The 19,552-nt window shown below is 40.7% G+C and overlaps 1 protein-coding gene across 1 annotated transcript; it reads left to right on the top strand.

The window, feature by feature from the left end:
- The first annotated feature begins 341 nt into the window (after positions 1–341).
- Positions 342–19,412, top strand: si:dkeyp-77h1.4. The gene is made up of 11 exons (XM_042489331.1): positions 342–540; positions 9,385–9,450; positions 9,831–9,851; positions 9,972–10,247; positions 12,236–12,356; positions 12,498–12,673; positions 12,937–13,079; positions 14,294–14,441; positions 15,456–15,637; positions 15,930–16,022; positions 16,771–19,412. Exons 2-11 carry the CDS (start codon positions 9,405–9,407, stop codon positions 17,479–17,481), a joined length of 1,917 nt encoding a protein of 638 aa, XP_042345265.1. The 5' UTR covers positions 342–540; positions 9,385–9,404; the 3' UTR covers positions 17,482–19,412.
- Positions 19,413–19,552: the final 140 nt, after the last annotated feature.

Genomic DNA, 19,552 nt, shown 5'->3' with positions numbered 1-19,552 from the left:
TGTATGAATTTCGCATATTCCTAATTCCCCGTTAAATCCCATTAAATTGACTTTTTTCCTCCCCAAGCTAATCGATAAAGTTTTATTGTGTGGAAAATTTTCAGAGAACTGATGTGAAGGAACACAATGCATCAAGGGGATCTTTGAACTTCTGAACACATTAACAACCACTTTGGACATAATGTCTGAGTTTAATGTGTTTACGGACCGCATAGTGCTGAATCAGCATCTTTCGCTTGTCTTAATACCTCATTAAACAAACCCCCTCCTCACTTCCAGATGACCATAGGTGTCTGTCAGGGAGCGACGGTGTTTCCCGACACTAGTCGAGTGGCTCCGAGAGCGAGCAGAGCCCGACATATTCTGAACACCTTCCAAATGTTGAGCCCGAGTCGTGAAGTGCTGCTCTTGAGGGGGGCGAGGTTGGAAGGGAGGGAGACGACGAGGGAGAAAACAGGCATCGTCCGCGCAGATTTTCACCTCTGAAAGCATCCCGACATCTCTGCTGACTGCACCGCGGCTCCGAGCGGACACTAAAAGGTAGGTGAGCTGCAGGGAGCTGTTTTTCTTCTTACATGCATGTGCGGATGTCCTAAAATCTGCTTGGTGCGCGACGGGTTAAATTCTGCAGTTTTTTGCTTGATGCGCTTATCGGCTATCCCGGCCCGGAGGTGACTGATCAGACTTAAAGCTGTGAGGTTTATCACCAACTACACATTTTACTGTCTCTGAGGAAAGGTGTGGATATATGTTCATCCTGACTGAACGGTCCCGGGATGGAGCTTTGCATTCATTTGAGATTTTATGTTAATTTCCTGTAATTCTCAGCCTCTTGCTTGGATTCAGTATAATGCAGATTTATTTTGTAGGATGCAACGTGATGCAACATTTATTCACATATCTGTGTAAACAGGTTAAATTTAAACAGGTGGATAAACCACCTTATAGCCCACCTAATTAAAAACATGAAACATAATCACTACTATTGCTATTATCACAGGAAAATCGTATTTTATAGTCATTCTCCTCAGGCTGCCTTCTCTTAATATAAGGAAGTTTATGGTCTGATATGTCCTTAACACTTAAAAGCTTAATAGCATCCATTATCAGAGAGGATGCTCCAGCCTGAAGGCTCTCAGGCTGTCGCCTCCTGCCTGCAGTGTGCTGCTCACAGACTGTGACCAGAGCTGCACGAAGGCCCAAACACTCACGAAAAGCACTGGCTGTATTATAATCTAATGTTTTTTTCAACCAAGAATAAATTCCACATCATCTGTGCTCTTGACCTTGTGAGTTTGTCAATACATGCATGCAGCCCCCCCCGCGCTCTTCCCTCATGACCAGTGATTTTAATGAATCTGACAGGTGCAAGCAATACGGTGGAAACCTGTCTTATCCTTTAGTTCACTGCAGCCAGCTTTGAAGGAAAATAGGTTATCAGCTGCTATAAGCTCCCTCTGCAAGATAAAGTTTTAGAAATTATCCCTTTGGATTTTGTTGTTTTGAGCCCGTTTTCCCTGCATCATCTCTTTCTGATGTGAAACACGATAGTGGTTGTTATGATGCAGTTTTTATAGAAAAATTTCAAATGCATCTCATTTCAGCAAAGGGAAACCCTGTATTTATTTGGAAATCGGTGCCCCTTAAGTAAACAGTCATTCTTACATGTCTCTTGGTGCAGTGAGCCTTTTTTTTCCTCTTTGATGCCTCATGTTTTATAAATGCCCGGTGCGGTGAGAGGGAGGTACAGTTTGTGCATCTTTGTGCCTGTAAACATGTTTTTGAGCTCACTTCTAGCCTCCTCATCATCAGAGGGACCCCACCATTTCTCCTCATCACTTGCGTGAAGAATAAGTGAAAATGAAAGAGAAATGATGAAGGGTAAAAGGCACAGAGGTGGCTTTGTAGGGTCCCCCACATCTGCAGTCATTGAAGGCATTTCCGCCTCTTTAAACCTTCGGACAAAGACCCGTCTGTCCTTCCAGTAAGTAGGGAGTTTGGAGTTAGAAGGAACACAGGCACGGGCTTTGATTTCAGAGTGGGATGCACTGGCTTGGATTATATAAGATAAGGAGGAGGAGAGGATGAAAGAAACATGATAAAAGAGAGAGAAAGGGAAATGAGAGAGATGCCCTGAGATCGACAGCGGAGGGTTTGGGGTTGAGAGGAGTCATACTGAGAAGACAACATGTGGTGGAGAGAAAGCGAAGCATGACACTGAGCTGTCAAACAGAGGCATAGAAAGTTAAAGGATGCAGCAGAAAAGGATAGGGAGGCTCGAACAGGGTCGTGATGGTGGCAGAAAGTAACACTTTAAGATGTGAGAATGGTGACAGAAGTGAGAAAATGCAAGAAAAGAGGGAAAAGTGCAGAATCCAACAAGGTAAAATAAAGACTGCGTGGAGCTCAGTGAAAGGAGAGAGTCAGGGAAGGAGAGCAGATGGCGTACATGTCTGTGTCCATGGTTTACAGCCCAGAGGGCAGTGTGTGAATAAGCTTAGAATATAGCGTATTGCATGTGTTTTCATGGGCTTGCATGTTTGTGCTCAGTGAGGCGGCATTGGCAGCGCTCACTTTGTCCTCAAATGCTCAAAATCACACAGAAATGAAGGAGAAGATATTTTTTGCTTCACAGATCTTGTGTAGAAACACCAGATTGGCTGCGGTGACTCCAGGAGGCCTACTGCTGTGACAAACAGATGGACACGGTTCTCTTTCTTGAGAGCCAAACTACATCTCAGATTGCTGTATTAATTAAATGCTGATGGCTACAGGGGTCAACAGTCAGTTTTTAGTTGGAATTTACGATCAGTGCATGATGCAGAGGCCACAAAGGAGTCTTCAGACCCAGAAAAGAAGGCAAAATTCCCAAAAGACGGTATTGCAGTAATAAAATTACAGTGTAATTTGAGTTATACCAATGACTGTAGCAAAGGACACTAAAGGTTTGTTTGGCAAGAGACACTGTTCTGTGTGACGCAGCTTTGTTCCATATTTTGTTTCAGATACAATAAAATCTGTGGGCTTTTGGGCTTTCTGCCCGGACTGTGGCAGACCCAGTGAAGAGGGCTGTGTGAGGCCTTCTATGAAACAGCAACTTTGATTGTCAAATGTTTATTTCCAATGAACAATAAGAGAAAATGGCCTCTTTACTGGTCATTTTTTAAAAAAAATCTTCAGAATGTAAAGGCGGACAGGTGGCACACGTACAGAGTGCACCCATAGGCATATGCACAGTGGGATGACTTCTCAATGCTGTCGTCATCTCCAGCAGGAATTGGATGTCTCATGATGTCTCCTGTGCTACAATGAGACACTTTAATCTTTGCTGCATGTTCATTAGCTGCTGCAAAGTGTGACTGTGAGCACTGCAGGTGTTCCCTCCCAGTCCCCTCCTGGGTTTTGTAAATGAAAACCACAGCAAAATCTCTTTTGCACAAACTCTCTTGATGTGTTGCCTCAGACGCCTGAGTGTGGCAGAAAGCGGCTCACATCTTAATAATCCCCTCGGTGTTGCAATTAATGACGAATCTTCTCTAAAACTGCCATGATGTCGTGTAGGAAATGTGTTCGTTCTACAGCGCTTCCTGTTCTGGACATCTCCTGTTGGAAACTCTGCCAAGTCGGCACTCAGATCTCCATGATCTGAATTATCTCAAGATTCATAAATTATTCTGTCTTTAAAATGGGACACAAAGTCAATTGACAATCCTTGACAGTGAGCCAAAGCCGGGTGGCCCTGGTAAACTTGCACATGCACTTAAAAAGGACATAAATGCCTATAGGTACGGCCTTTAAACAAACACTGACTTTGAAAGATAAATCTACTCATCATCCTGGTTTTAAAATGAGTTCAGATATGCTATTAAGTTATAATGACACTGTTATTGGTTTTCTCGACAAAAGATGCACCACAGGCTATTTTTTTATGTCTGAAGTCCAATAATAACCTCCAGGCAGAGGCAGATAAATTGAATTTACGGGACTGCACAACTCTCTGCAGATAGTCTCTTCAGGGAGTTTTTTTTTCTTGATTTTTACTGTGATTTGAGCCTAATGATAGATAGACTGACAGACCCCATATAAGATATTTAAAGCTGTGGTCCTCTATTGCAGTACAAGATGGCAGATTGAATACAAAAGTAGCAAGTAGAATTACAAGCAAGAATTACATTAAACTACAAAAAAAATCAAGCAAATGTACTCCTAAATTATCTAAAAAACATTTCTTAAAATCTGATTTAAAACTCCTCTCAACTGGGGTTAGTTTAAGTGAGACTGACAGCTCGTTCCAGTGATGTGACTAAATATTTTTAAAAAATGAACACTATTTCTCCTAAAACATGTTTTAAAGAAGCAATGTTTAGAATTTAGTGGCATCTAACTGTGAGGATTGTAGATTTAAACGAGCTGAAACATCTACTGTGAGCCAAGTGTGAACTTCCTTTTTGGATTCCTTCAGTGTTCAGGAGGTTTTCTTGCTGCATTCAGTTGGAACTGGTAAGCTCTTATTTACAACGTGGGAGGTTATGTACATGAAATGCTTCACTTTCAAGCAATGGCAACATGAACCCTAGAGGCCACTGAGGCTAACGATTTAGCAAGAGTGAACCATGTAATGCAGGAAATGAAAAGACAGAGCGTCAGAGGAAAAAGATCAAGCCACTGGGAATATCAACATTTTCCTCGGACATATTAGAAAATTACAAAAAAACACCTCCATACAACTGAAATTATAACGCATATTCACTTACCATCTGTCGAAAAACTGTAGTCCATGGCCTGTGCGATTTCTGAAAACGTCAGCACCCGCATCACAACTTGTGAACTCCTGGAGCTTCCAGAAAATTTCAACCTATGAGGTCATAAATATAACATGAGGGAGGCATTCACATGGACTTATGTCACAAACATGGTTAACACGACCCCAACTAACGTACCATTAGATGCAGAAGTCCACTGCAAAGAACATGTGACAACTTGGGATGAGAGCGTGATGCAATAGTCCACAGGGATCTCCTCCTCTCCAAAACAAACAGAATAAGTCAGCATTTTCCAAACCTCTTCTCGAGAACCACTTGTCCTGCATGTTTAGGTCTCTTCCTGCTGCAACATAGCTGAATTAAACAATCAGCTCGTTATCAAGCAGCTTCAGGAGTTCATAATGAGCTGATCATTTGAACCAGCTGTGCTGCAGTAGGGAGAGATCTAAAAAATGCATTACAAATGGTACTCGAGGAGAGGTTTGGGAAATGCTGGACAAGGTGATTAAAACTAGTAAAAACACTGAATAACTCAGTTTTACGTTACAAAGCTGTAATCTGAGCTTTTTTTTAAAGTGGCAACTGGACTTGTTGAGGTTTCTTGAAGACATTTCGCCTCTCGTGGCTGACCACTAGTAAGCTAATGATCAAGGTGTCACATGAGAATCATCAGCTAGGAGTGTGGGGGCGTGATTGACGACACCCTAACAGTCTTGGTCCTTTCTGGGTCCTTGGTGTCACACGATTTAGAGTGGTTGTGTTTCTTAGCGGTCCACTTGCATCTTAAGGATACTGGACACTCCTTTGAAGACAGCAAAGTCTGCATACAGGCCAAAGAAGAGGGTTGGTTTGACCGTGGAGTTAAAGAAGACATCTATGTCAAGCTAGAAAAACCATCTCTGAACAGAGGAGGTGGTCTAAGACACCATTTATTACCCATCTACAATGCACTTCTGGATTCTTTCCATCAGAAATCCAAACACAACCACTTTAAATCATGTGACACCAAGGACCCAGAAAGGACCAAGACGGTTAGGGTGTCGTCAATCATGCCCCCACATTTTGAGCTGACAACTCTCATGTGACACCTTGATCATTAGCATACTAATGGTCAGCCTAGGCTTCATACTCCAGCTCTCGGCCAGTCAACTTTTTAGAACTGGAGAAGCCTTTTGGGGAAGAGGCAAAAAGTCTTCAAGAAACCTCCAGCAAAAAGTCCAGCTGCCACTTTAAAAGAAACCTCGGATTAACTGAATGAAGTAGTTTCATGTTAAAAATCAATGTTTTTTCGATGCTGCTTATCACGTCGGAGGCAACTACGGCTGCCAACGTGAAAAATACAAAAATGCAAAAAGCCCTCTCTAGAGCCAGTGTTTGATTGATTTGCTCTGGGATACTCTAGAAACAACATGGCAGACTCCATGAAAGAGCCACTCTATATGTAGATATAAACCATCCTGAGGTAATGATAATACAATGATTCATATTTTCAGGGGATTATACACTATAGAGAACATACCTATTATATAACATTTCTGCAAATGCATTCCTCTAAATAAATCTCAATGGACCTCTCATAGGAATACAATCTGTTAGACTGTCTCTAGTGTTGCGGGAGTGGCTGTTTTTATAGATTAAAATATTCAGATAGATAGAAAGATGCAGATATGACCTTTTCATCCAAAGGGAGAAGGTTTAATTATTTTTTTAATGAACTGCATTAAGATGTGTGCCAGGGGACAGCTTTACAACAACACTTGTTATCTTGATTTGTGCAGTTGGTAATGTGTCTTTAAGAGACTGTACCTAAAGGTGGCAGCATAATCAAAGTGGCATAATTACACAATTGTTTTTGCAACAATTTTCTAGACAGAAATTTATTTGTAATTTTGTTAAGAGCTTTTAAAGTAATGTCCTCCCATGATAAAATATTATCCAGGACACACTCCATGTAATTTATTGAAGATATTGGAGAAATTGATTTCGACCCAATATGGGTTTCTTAATCCACTTTAATTAGCATAAACAGTAGAAAAAAGAAAGAAAGAAAGAAAGAAAGAAAGAAAGAAAGAAAGACAATGCTGGCCTCAAAGGTATGCAGGTTTAAACTGTTTTGTATGAATAATGAAGCATATTCATACAATTATTTATGAGGTTGTACATACTTTTATAGCATATAGATAGCCTTGACTGCATTCTGCTTAGCTGCTGCGCTCTCTGACTGTGAGCACTGCAGGTGTTTCCTCCTGCTCCCCTCCTGGGCTTCTAAAATGAAAACCACAGGAACGTTTCTTTTGCTCAGACCCCTTGATGTGTTGCCTCTGATGTCTCAGTGCAAAAGAGAGCAGTTCACATCATCAAGATCCCCCTCAGCGCTGCAATTAATCAGGATTCTTCTCAGAGATCAGCTTGTGGAAATGATGATGTGGAAATGATGTTTGGGTGTGTTCGTTTTCCCTTTCTGGATGTGTCCTGTTTGAAGACTTTTTAAGCTGCAGCGTATTTTTCTGCTGTGAAAGAGATCATGTCCTTCTTGAATCTTTGTAACAAGAGGTTTATACCATGAGGAACATTATACACATTAGATAACTGCCAATGATGCTGCATTTCATTGCACTCAAGAATAATGTGCAAACTTATTCTTATTTAACACATTTCTTTTAATAATTTTCATTTTTTTCTCAGATTATTGACAGTAAACTGAAGATAAAAACTTATGTTGGCAAGGTGTGTGAATGTTTTTATGTGAGCAAGAAATCTGCGTAACCAATTAACAGATTCCCGTTATATGTGGTACACAGATCAGCCTCGATCCAAGAACAATTGATTACATTCTGGGGCTGAGTTGAATTTGGGATCCGAGCCAGATGGACGTTTTTGTATTTTCAGCCACTACAGAAACTAACAGCAGTAGTTACATTATTAAAATTAAAAACTTGTAATTTCTTGTATCGAACATTTCAAACATGATGTCATAAACATTTTAAATGGCTCCCGTTGTACATCCTGTTGGAATGTTTTGCACTGTCTGTGAATGATATCAAACCTTTTTACACAGAGATGGAGCACAAGATCTGCTACAAAGTCCCTTCTTAATGCCCCATTTGCATTTTTATACAGAACCAAACGACAGCAATATCATTCTGCTGTCTGCTGTGTGATTATAGACAGCATGCCAGCATTGTGGAATCAAAAGAGGCTTCAAGGGCATGACATGTAACACAACCGCATCTGCCTATGGTGTGACATAAAACATACATGCCTGCAGCACTTTCTAAACAATAACAATGCTTGGTGGGTAAACTTGTTGTTTCCCCAGTTTTCCTCTTTGATTTAGCTGCTAACTGTTACTAGTTGCTTTCTAAATTCCCCGCTGTGGATCACACACATAACACTTTGTCAAATATCGTTGTCACAACTGCCCTTCCTGTGGTCCCGTCCTGCTGGCTGTCCTGTTTATACAGACACCGTTTTGGCGTTGTTTTTAAGGGGACACTGCTCTGTCCCCCCAGTCCATAATTGTACCTTATATTTACCAAGGTGGCACAATGGCGCAATATTTCCAACTTGAACAGGCCGCATAAAAGAGGCTATATAGACAGACGGCCGTTCACACTTGCATTCACACCTCCGGGCATGTCTTTGGACTGTGGGAGGGAGCCAAAGAAAACCCACGTTGACATGAGGAGAAAATGTAAACTCCACACAGAACGGCCCCAGTTTGTCTGTGTGTTCACAACAACCCTATTGTCATAAGGCGACAGTGCTAACCACTACACCACCATGCCACATATCATACAAATATATAAAGACGGACAGTACGCTCAAATTTAAAGCGACTGACAGCTTCCAAAGGATACAAAGCAAGAAAATCAGACTAAGAACCACACTTTCCACTTACTTTTTTATGAGTCTGAAGTTTCAAGTATGCGCCTCAGCGGATGCTTAAGTCATCATGAGATCGTCCAGGGATGATGTCACACACCAGTTTCACTGTGAGAAGGCAACAGGGTCGAACAATATCCACGTGCTCTCTGAGATTCCCCTCAGTACTGATTCAGAATACATGAAGAAATAAAAGAGAAACAGTGATATATGTCCAAACATTAAAGCAATAAATAATGCTGCCTATGGACCCTTTTCAACAGTAGACAGTTTTACTGGCTTTGATGAAGTGTCTTACGATCAAAAAAATTTTTTTTTAAGATCTATTTTTAAAATCTGTTTTTTTAAGATGCATTTTTGCTTATTTCATATGTTGTTCTTGTTTTTGTTTCTTCAATCAAATTGTAAAGCACTTTGAATTGCATTCAATTTGTTTGAAAGGTGATATATAAATTAAATTTGATTTATTGATTGACTATTGTCATAGTAGGAAAAGCTCAGGTCAAATTGATAACATTTATGATGGATTAATTCCATTAAGTTTACCAATAATCCACTATTCCATTGATCCAGCTAGGGCAATACCAGCCCCCTCCTTAGTGGAATGCAGCCATCAGTCATGTTATTGACAACACCATTTTTTTTGGCCACTATGACATGTGAAAATATCTGTAGTGAAAATGGGCTGTTACACAGATTTCCTATGAACACATTCCTCTTCCTTCTTTCTTTCTAGGCACAAAACAATCAGCCAGGATGGGGACAGTCAGCGTGATCATATTCAGCTTTCTGCTCGCCACAGGTATGTTGAGAACAAACATGTGATGCTGTTCCCTCTAGCAGTGATATGGAAATATGGAAATCGTGTCTTAATCCATCAGTGTCAGTGTTTTGGCAGTCAGCTGATCATGCTACACTGTTATTTGCTCAGGAAACACCCAGTTTGTCATTATGTGAAGTTATTGTAGTTATATTGTAGTAACCTTAAGAACCGTAAGAAACGGAGCATAATACACCACATTATCCAAAATAATATGTGAGAAAAAGAGTAAATAAAAACACTGTTTGATTTGGAGAGGGAAATGATTTAGACTTTGTGTTGCAGTCTAATAGCAGATGGCAAGAATGATAATATTATTGATATCGTGCTTGATGTGTATTTTCTTTTATCTTTTTTAACAGCTCTTTCTGCCCCCGTTAAAGGTAAGATTCAGTGCACCAATGCATCATTTATTATTCTGAGTGTTTCACTCATCAATTATCAACTTTTCCTGTGCTTTTATAAGTTTTATGAGATCTTCCTTATTCCATCTTATAACCCAGTCAATGAGGACATCAAGACCTTGTTTCACGGGGAGGATTTCCACATCATGTTGCCCTCACGCTCGTTGGAGGTCACATTTCGGAACAGGTCTTCTCCGCGGTCGGGTGATGTGTTCCTCATGCGTGATGGCAAATTGGTCAGCAGTCGGGCGAGACTCAACAGCCAACTCAGCTACCTCATCATAGAGGCTGTGGGCGAGGGAGACGAGGGCGTGTACACCGTGAAGGATCCAGAGAACCCAGAGGACATAAGACGCACTACGCTTATAGTCCGAGGTACTGGGTGACATGAGTGTATCATATGTTAGGAAAGGTAATGAAGCGTAGACTCAGCTGACATGTTGCTCTCTCACAGGCAGGAATTTCAATTAAATACTCTTAACTTCAAATCTGATTGAAGCCTCAAATTTATAAAACCATATTAGTACCAGTTCCTTTTGGATAACCTCATCTATAAGACCAAATTGTCATGTAATAAATCCACTTAATAAAGTAGTAATTTATCTATTAATACAGCTTTAAAATGCACTTTCAATATGACACAGACCAGCAAAATAACATTTCAGACCCAAAATAGTTCTTTGTCCAAGCATTGTGCTTCTTGAAGAAGCTTTGCTGCAAACCAGAAATACAAAACAGCTCCTTATAACTCATGTGATCTAAATCTTTCTTAAACAATGACAGTCAATGAGTTTCAAACAAGGCTGCAACTAATGATAATTTACATTATCGATTAATTATTAAACTCAGCACTGAGTCAAAAAGATGTCATATAGCAGTTAACTATGTCCATCACAATTTTACAGAGAAGTGTGTTTTAGTGACGTCAGTTCCTTGTCTCATCTGAGTGATCATCCAAAAACTAAAAGACGAACCATAACAATGAAAGACTGCAGCAAAAATGTATCTTTAAAAGGGCTATATAGTAGTTATGGTGGACACTTATTTATCTGCTCCCGAGCTAGAATGCAAGCCACACAGATTAATGTCAACTGTTGTATATTTTTATGTCGTATTGTTTGTGCTTATGTGGTTTTTTTACATGGGCTGCAAATATAAAATTGAATTGAATTACCGCTAGATGACTTTTAAGTAGAACATCTGAATACTTCCTCCACCTCTGGATGACATCAGAGCCACAACTGCAGGATGAAGAGTAAGCCTCTTATATCTGATCTGGAGTCGGAGTCATGTTCGTGTGGGCGCCGTCATCTCTCCTGCTTTAATCATGCAGTCAGCAGCTAAATAAACCTCTCAGTTACACATCCTGTTTGTCCTCAGAGTGTTACAAGTCGCAGCAGTGTTGACTCTGGACTCTGACTCTGATGAGATTAGACACACAAACACACACACACACACACACGAGAGGATGGAGTGGGCTCAAACCCAGCGTGGATAAAGGCGACTGTAGCGGAGCAATATGTGGACGATGTGCCATATGGAGGGAGTAATGTGACGAAGAGGTGTGTGTGTGTGTGTGTGTGTGTGTGTGTGTGTGTGTGTGTTCTCAGAGGAGCTGCCAGGCACTAATTATGCAGCTCTTTAACCACCAACCCACTCCTCTCTCCGTTCTGCCCTGCTGTTTTCCTGTCTTTATCTTGTCTTTGCTGCCTTTCGGTTTGTATCTCTACCCTTTCATTTCAGCTGCCCTGATATTTTTGGATCATTGCTCTTTTTTCTGCAATCTGTCCCCCTTTTTGCCACATCTGTCATGCTATTCCCTTTTCCTCTCTCTCTCCTTTACCCCTAGCTGTCCTTTCTCTCATTTCAGCTCTATTTCTATCTTTTTTCCTTCTCTTTGCAGCAAATAAGCTCTCTGTCCTCTTTCACTCTTTTTCACTTTAAGAGGCAATTTCCAGTCCTCTGTAAATAATGTTTTTTGCATCCTTTTATGCTAGGACAGTGGCTCCCAACTTGTGGGTTGTGGTCCAAAAGTGGGTCACAGGTTCATTCTGAATGGACCACAGGTGACTTGTGAATGTGTCAAATTTTTGAAAAACATTTTCAATTTTTTACATAAAGTGAATTGCCAGCATAGAGCTTTTATTTTGAAGTGCGTTTCTGTTTATTCTTGTAATAATGTTTTATTTCTTCTAAGCCAACGTGTTGTTTACATTTTGTGAATTAAAGTTAAATATGTGATAATTAATCTAATGTCTAGACACGGAACTAATGACTCAGGAAAAATCTGGTCCCGGTGGCCAGACCAGTTGGAAACAACTGTTGTAGAGCAAACTGTTCACCAGCATGCTTTTGCCTTATAGATTGCTCCAACGAGCAGGTCATTAAATATGGAGACAACTACCATATCCCACTGTTAGGGGTGACTCCTCCCATCACCCTGGAGTACAGGCCCAGTGCTGTGGAGGCCAACCAGACATCAAGGTAGGGTCCACAAAATTACACCATTACGGAATCTGTGATGACATTTTCTCGCCATGATGTGCATGCGTTGCGACAGCCTGTCTGAGACTTACCAAGAAAGGTCGAGGAAAGTTCACCCTCTATGACTTCCTCCTCCCGCAGACCTGCTCTGGTGCTTCTGACCAGTACAGGGATTTCAAGGGATGGCTACCAGGGTCGAATCAGCGTCAACGAGCGCTTCGTCACCCTCAGCGCTGTCACGGGTGCAGACGAGGGTAGCTACACTGTAAGAGATGAAAGAGGTGATATCCAAAGGAAAGTGTGTCTCAACGTCAGAGGTGAGAGCACAAATGAGGACATATATCTTTCCATCTTCCATGCTTGACCTGTTTTAAACTGCAGGTACCTTCCATCAGGATGTTGTTGTTGTTTCCTTTCTCGTTATTAAGCTCCGCTCGTCTGCCATAATGGCTTTTTAAAGACCTAAATCTTAATGGGCTCCAGCAGACTAATGCATTTTAGTTGATCCAGCGGCCCATTAACAGAGCTGTGATGTGTTCATGGTACATCCTCCCTTCACTTCTGTCTGTTTGTGTTACAGAGCACCAAAATTTTGTGACCTTGCCATTTGGGAAAAGACTGAAGATCAACCTGATTCTCAACAGCTCCTTGATCCGACTCTACTACACCCCCAATTATGACCCTGTACCCCGTCTGCTGCTGGACAAGGGAGAATTTACAAGTGTAACTGAAGCCTCTTATTTCTTTTTAGTCCCACCACTGCTGTGATTAAGAGTTATGGACTGTAAATATTGTAAAATGTCAGGGATGGGAATCGAGAGCTGGTTTCAAATGATCTGATCCATTAGAATAATAAGCATCAGAGATTATCAATTCCTTTTATGGGCGCTGGCAGGTTTTTCTGGAAACACCAGCAATATGCAACATTTTCCTATGCAACATTGGCTTTAACTCCAGGAATGCCATGTATCTGACACTCTACTCATGAGTGCTATACTCTACAACCGAGCCGCACTTCCTGTAAAGAGAGTAAATATCCAGTTATAATAACATTAGCACCACACAGGCAGGCTTAGCTGATTTTTCTTTGACTAAGAAAACAGTTAAACAGTGGAGCTTTTGCGGACCTGAATAACGTCCATGCCTTTTTTGAGTTGACTAAGAAAACCTGTGTACTTTTTTCCCCACACAGAAAATTGACCAAGAATCAATAAAGAAATCAATAAACAATCGGACAGATAAGCAGAATCAATGACATTTGTAGAAATAAAATCTAAATTCCCATCCCTATAAAATGCACAAATGTATATTATAACATATAAGAGACAGTTAATAATAGATTTCATATTCAGCCACACAGTCTGTTTTTGATAGCTGTGGGCCACGTCATCTGACACAAAGACCACCAAGACTGACATCATGAAAAATTCATGCAGTTTTGTGGAATATGACATTAACCACAGGCAATATTTCACACAGCAAAAACCATTATACTTGATGTGATTTTAATTGCTGATGCACACATCTTTTAGCTAAATGAATCTCGAGATGAGCTTAGAGCTTAGTAGCTTAACACCACCAGTAAATAAATTCCCGGGGAAACTTTGTATACTGTGTAATCTTTATATATAGCTTCATAACACTATTTGTCTGTTTGGCCAGTTTCTCTTTCTCTTTTTCAAGACTATCACCCATGAACTCTCAGATACTTTTACTGCTTTCTTAAGTGCTTGTTCTAAAGGATAGACCTGATTTACTATGTCTGGCAAATGGTGCTAATGGACATCCAGTCTGACCTACCTTTGCACCAGTGTATGTTCAAGGTTTAAGTCTTTTATGAATGGCTATTGTTTTTTTTAATGTCATCATTTATTGATGTTTTTCACATCTTTGCTGTTTTTTTTTTAAGTTAAGTGTATCGTGTCTGTCTTTTCCAGGCCCAAACGGATCTGGGTTTTGAGGACCGTCTCTCTTTGGAGGGTTCATGGGTATACCTGGATCAGGTCAAGAATGCAGATGAAGGCATATTCCAGATAACGGACATACTGGGGTTTAATGTGTCCAACGTCCACCTGGAATTACAACGTAAGGATGGGGATGGGGATGTTGAACTGTAATAGCTGATTTTTATAATGGAGATTAACCTCTTTACATCGCATTTAAAAGGATTCCAGTATGCGAAACAGAATGCAACTAGAAGTGAACACATCTGAGCCCACAATGCTCGTCTGTGTTCCCCCTAAAAATTTACCCACAATACTCTGTGGCTATGATATCATAGTAGACTATAAAAGGGCTTCTTCTTATCAGTTCTGAGCCCTTTTATGCCCCCGAGCCAGTGTCATGGCGTAGTTGTCCGTCCCTCAGTCCCCGTCTCGTAAAGGTCATATCTCAAGAATAGAAGAATTTCCACAAATGCCACTTGTTTTCAAGGATCAACTGATTGGAGTTATGTGACAGTTGGTCGCTGTGACCTCACAAAACTAACTTTGGCTATAGCTATAGCCCAGTATTACATACACCAATTACGACACAGATGTCTAATAGGATTAAATGTTAAAGTGATGTCATTTTATGTCGAAAAGGTCAAAGGTCAACTTCACTTTTTCCGGCCATTATTCAACGTCATACCTCACTAACAGAGGGAAAGACATTTAGTTGGATACTGAACTGGTGACACAAATCTTTGGTGTCAATCTCGAAACTGATTGTAAAGATCTTTTGTACCACCCAGTTAAAGAAGTGTGTGAAGAATCCACATTTTAGAATTTGCAGGAAAATCTATATTTCAAGCACTGTCAGCTGTCTTGGCTACATATGCGTCTGGAAAGACATGGATAAAAGCAATAACTGCAACTTGACTGGTTGCCAGAGGCATACAACTGTGAGGCAGTAAGTCTAGTTTACAGTACTGTTGTGATGGTTTCTAAATAATGGTACTGAAACCAAAATAACTGTGTTGTGGCCAAAAAAGAAGTAATCAATTTCTTCTACTATATTCATGCACTGGAATTTCAATTCATCAATGAAAGGTCATTTGAATTATTTATTCTCCCACTCCTGTTCTTATCTCTTCTTTCCCACCGTGCCTCCACGCAGCCTACAAGCTGGAGTCACTGTATGTGGCCATCATCGCCCTGTTGGGCCTGCTGGTTTTCCTTCTGCTGGTTTGTTTGCTGTCCTGTCTGTTCAAAGTAAAGAAGAGGGCCAAGAGGGCTGCTGCCCTGGAGAAGATTGCCCAGAACGCTGGCAAAGAGGATGAGGGAGAAGCCTTCAGACAGGTGGGAGCGGTGTTTGGATTTCTATTTGGGAGTTTTTGATGATAATTTAATTATATAATAAAGGGGTAGGATTAAACAAGTGTATGCATCTTCCTACTCCTTTTTGCACATGTAAATTGATGCAATTTGTGGATGGAATTCAATACGTCGTTTTTTTTTTTTTTTATCTTTTTGTTATTCATTAATTTTTTAACTACTGTTTTTGTTGTATATTACAAGTGCGAAATAAAGTCATCAGTCAATTAATCAGTGATGATGAATTACTATTATTTGTCGGTGTGCATCTCCACAGGTGGTCCAGAACATCACCAAACTCAGCGAGGAATCCAAGCATTCCCAGGCAGACAATACAGAGAAATCTCAGAGCACTGAGGTGGACATTAAAGTAAGGATGTACAATATTTATCTCTTTAAACAGAGTCTTTGAGAGGTTCTAATAATGTCTGCATTTTTATACTGTTTTCTGCGTTCAGACAGCTGCACCTTATTCAGAACGCTACCTCTAGAGTCCTCACTAAGGTCAAGAAAGTGGATCGCATCAGTCCAGGTCTCAGATCTTTGCAGTGGCTTCCTGTGTGACAAAGACTTGATTTTTATAATATTACTGTTGGCCTATAAAGCACTGAATGGTTCAGGGCCAACATATATATTTTGATATGCTCCTATGTTTTGAACCGTCCACACCTCTCAGGTCTTCTCGGAGTGGTCTGTTTACTGATCTCAGAGTCAAACCTCTAATGGAGAAGCAGTTTTTGAAGCTCATATCTGGAACAAACTCCCAAAAGGCCTGAGATGTGCTCCAAATCTCAGTTCTTTTAAATCTTAAATGGTTTCTGTTTGGCCATGCCTCTTATCAAATTTAATTTGGGACTATTATTCGTATCTTGCACTGCAATGTAGCTGAGCTATGGCGTTTATTCTCCTGTTTTATTCAATTTTAACTTAATATTATCTCCCCATTAATTTTACTCTTTTAAAACCCTGTCTATGTTCCTTTTCGATTGCCTTGTGTGTTTGTATCAATTTTGTCTTAACGTCTTTTAATGTCTTCTCTAAAGCAATTTAAATTGATTTCTTATTAAAGGGCGCTTGTTGAAATAAATTTGCCTTACCTTGTCGTTTGTTTCACCCAGGGTCTGGAGGTTTCCTCAAAAGAAGTTGGGGTCGGTAACCTTGAGACCAGTGACTCTGGCGTTGGCTTTAACACCGCTCTCCCGCTGGACACTGACACTGATGCTCCTGACCAAAACCTTGACTCTGTGGCTGTAAGTGTCTCTGAATCCAAACCAAGCCCACCGCCTGCCGCTGCCGCTGCTGCTACTACTGAGTCCAAGCCAAGCACTCCACCAGCTGCGGAAATGAAGTCCAGCCCAGTAGCTGAAAGTAAAGCCTCCCCATCACCTGAAACCAAGAAAACTCCCGATCAGCCTGTGGAAATAAAGTTAGACGTGCCCAAACCAGCAGATGTTAAGCTCAGCCCAGCCTCGAGCCCTGAGCCCAAGGCTGGTCTGAGTCCAGCTGATCCAAAGCCTGCACCCAGCCCAAGTCCAGAGCCTAAATCCCCTGCTCCTAAAGCCCCCAGTCCAACACCTGAAAGCAAGAGCACCCTGACTCCCACACCTGAGCCCCCGAAACCAACCACACCCGAACCTATCACCAATGGTACCCCAGAGCCAGGCCCGGATTCAAAACCAAGCCCGGATCACGCTGAAATTATCGGTAGCTCGGCTCCAAAAGCAGCTCCCCCGAAAACCCCTGAAGTGGAGCTGAAATCTAGCGGTGCCACGCTGGACGCCAGCAAAGACAGCACCGTTGCTGAGGATTCAACCACCACCACCACCTGAGGACTGCCCCGGCAAATATCCAGTGAAAGCCCCACAGATCTACTCCACCCACCACCACTGTAGACAATCGAACACCCCCTACCAAATAATGAAGAAACCACTGAAACTGAGACGAGGACTTCGATTTAACATGTCTAACGCCTGAATACTTCTACTTTAACGATCTCTCTTGTCTAAAACTAACACTTTGAGACTTTCTGATTCAGGAAATCTTCACATAAAAAATGGGGCTTGTTTTAGTTGTATACACCTTGCAAGCCTCGTTTTTTAGTAACTTCGTGGTAAAACTGTCGGACTGCAAATAAATTCCTTTGCAGAGTTTACAAAAGAAACTCCACACAAGGTCTTTTCTAACCTAATGAGGTTGCCAGAAAGGTTTACAACATTTCATTGAAACAAGAGTATACTAGAATTCTTTATTTGGCCTTAACTCGCAATCAAAATGCTTTGTTCCTCTATCAGCATGTGGTTAAAACACACAAAACGGTTGAAATTTGCAGCCAATGTCATCTCAGATCCACAAAAATGTGTGATGACATTGTTTTGATTGGACATCACTGAAACGGAAATGAAAGCCCTTTTGTTCACACACTGTACATACCTGAATAGGGACGTTAGGCGCTTCTGCCGATCCTCTGGCTTCATCATCTGCAACACAGGATCACATATAGAAATAAAAGATTCATTTTGACTGTACCAACACAAGAAATTATACTAATAACACTAACCCTAATGTTTAAGGTCTCTGAGTTTGAGCCTCAGACTCCCAGTGGATCTCTCAGATGATTAAATGTGTCTTGCAGACTGATCCCTCAAGTCCGGATCAACCACTTTACTGCCTTTGATCTGGATTTCCTTGTGGCTCTATAAAAAAATCCCATTATTCCTACAGTTTAATAGCAAGCGCTTGCCATCAGCAACTCCAGGCACTAAATGGGACCACCATGTTCCCGCTGTATGGCGGGCTTTCCAAAGGTGAAATACTGATTGAAAGCATCTGGTGAGTTCATGCTTGCTTGTTTGTTTCTTTCTTTCATTATCCCTCCCTCCTTCCTTGTCTACTTTCACATTTTCCTTTTGTGTACTGTTCCTTCAATGATCCTTTCCCTTCTTTATTTCATCCTCTCTCCCCTTTCCTTTGCTGGGTATCATTTTAAACTGTGCACAGCCTTTGACAGTAATTACAATCATTACATTTTTTTCCAAAATTTCCTCATAGTATTTGTTTGTGTTGACGCTTACAGTGAGCAGGTCCTGTGTCTTTAGGCCTCTAAAATTTAGCAAAAGCATTTATGTCTAGCATCTTTAATGGCTCCAAAATACCCCCACGAGGCCTTTATCAGTGCCACAACATCATCCACAGAGGAGGTGTGCAGATACATTTCAGTGTTACAAAATGCATGTCTCTACCTCATGTTTCAACAGACCACCGGGAAACCAATGACAGTCCAGGTTTGGTGCGCTGAATTTAACAAAAAGCATTTTTGGATTTTTGCGAGAAGCACAAAGTGGTAACCATGAGGATTAAATCAGATGATCAGTGAGATGTAGGAATATTATTAGAGGCAGATCCACCTGCAACCAACTGGCCTTTCTCTGTAGCTTTCCTGATTCGTAGATTTTTCTAACAAGTAAATTAATATCAGGCAAAGCATTTTAAAAGCCATATGATACAAAATAGGTTTAGATGTCAGATTTGTTACTTAAATCAATAAATATAATACACAAACTAAAAATCAAATCAAGTGTTTTAAATGGACATACAGTATCAGATGGTCTACACATGTGGAATAAGGCATTATAATGTAAAACATGTGGAACATGGAACCAGAAACCCATTTTGGGCAAAACTAACAATTGTCTTTATACACACATACAAATACACACGGACACTTAACCACTATGAAAGCCAATTCTTGTCAAGTGTGAGAAAAAGGAACATTTTAAGTCATTATAATGAGAAACTCTCTTGAAATGACTTTGTATTTCTAAATAATGAAACTTTTCTTAGAGTAATTAATGAGTATTTCAACATAATGAGATTTTTTCTTAAAATAATGAGTTAGTATCT

This window comes from Plectropomus leopardus, chromosome 7, assembly GCF_008729295.1.
Source record: "Plectropomus leopardus isolate mb chromosome 7, YSFRI_Pleo_2.0, whole genome shotgun sequence".
In the NCBI taxonomy this organism is placed as follows: domain Eukaryota; kingdom Metazoa; phylum Chordata; class Actinopteri; order Perciformes; family Serranidae; genus Plectropomus; species Plectropomus leopardus.
The sequence above is the reverse complement of the archived record's forward strand: the minus strand, read 5'-3'. Positions and strand labels throughout refer to the sequence as shown.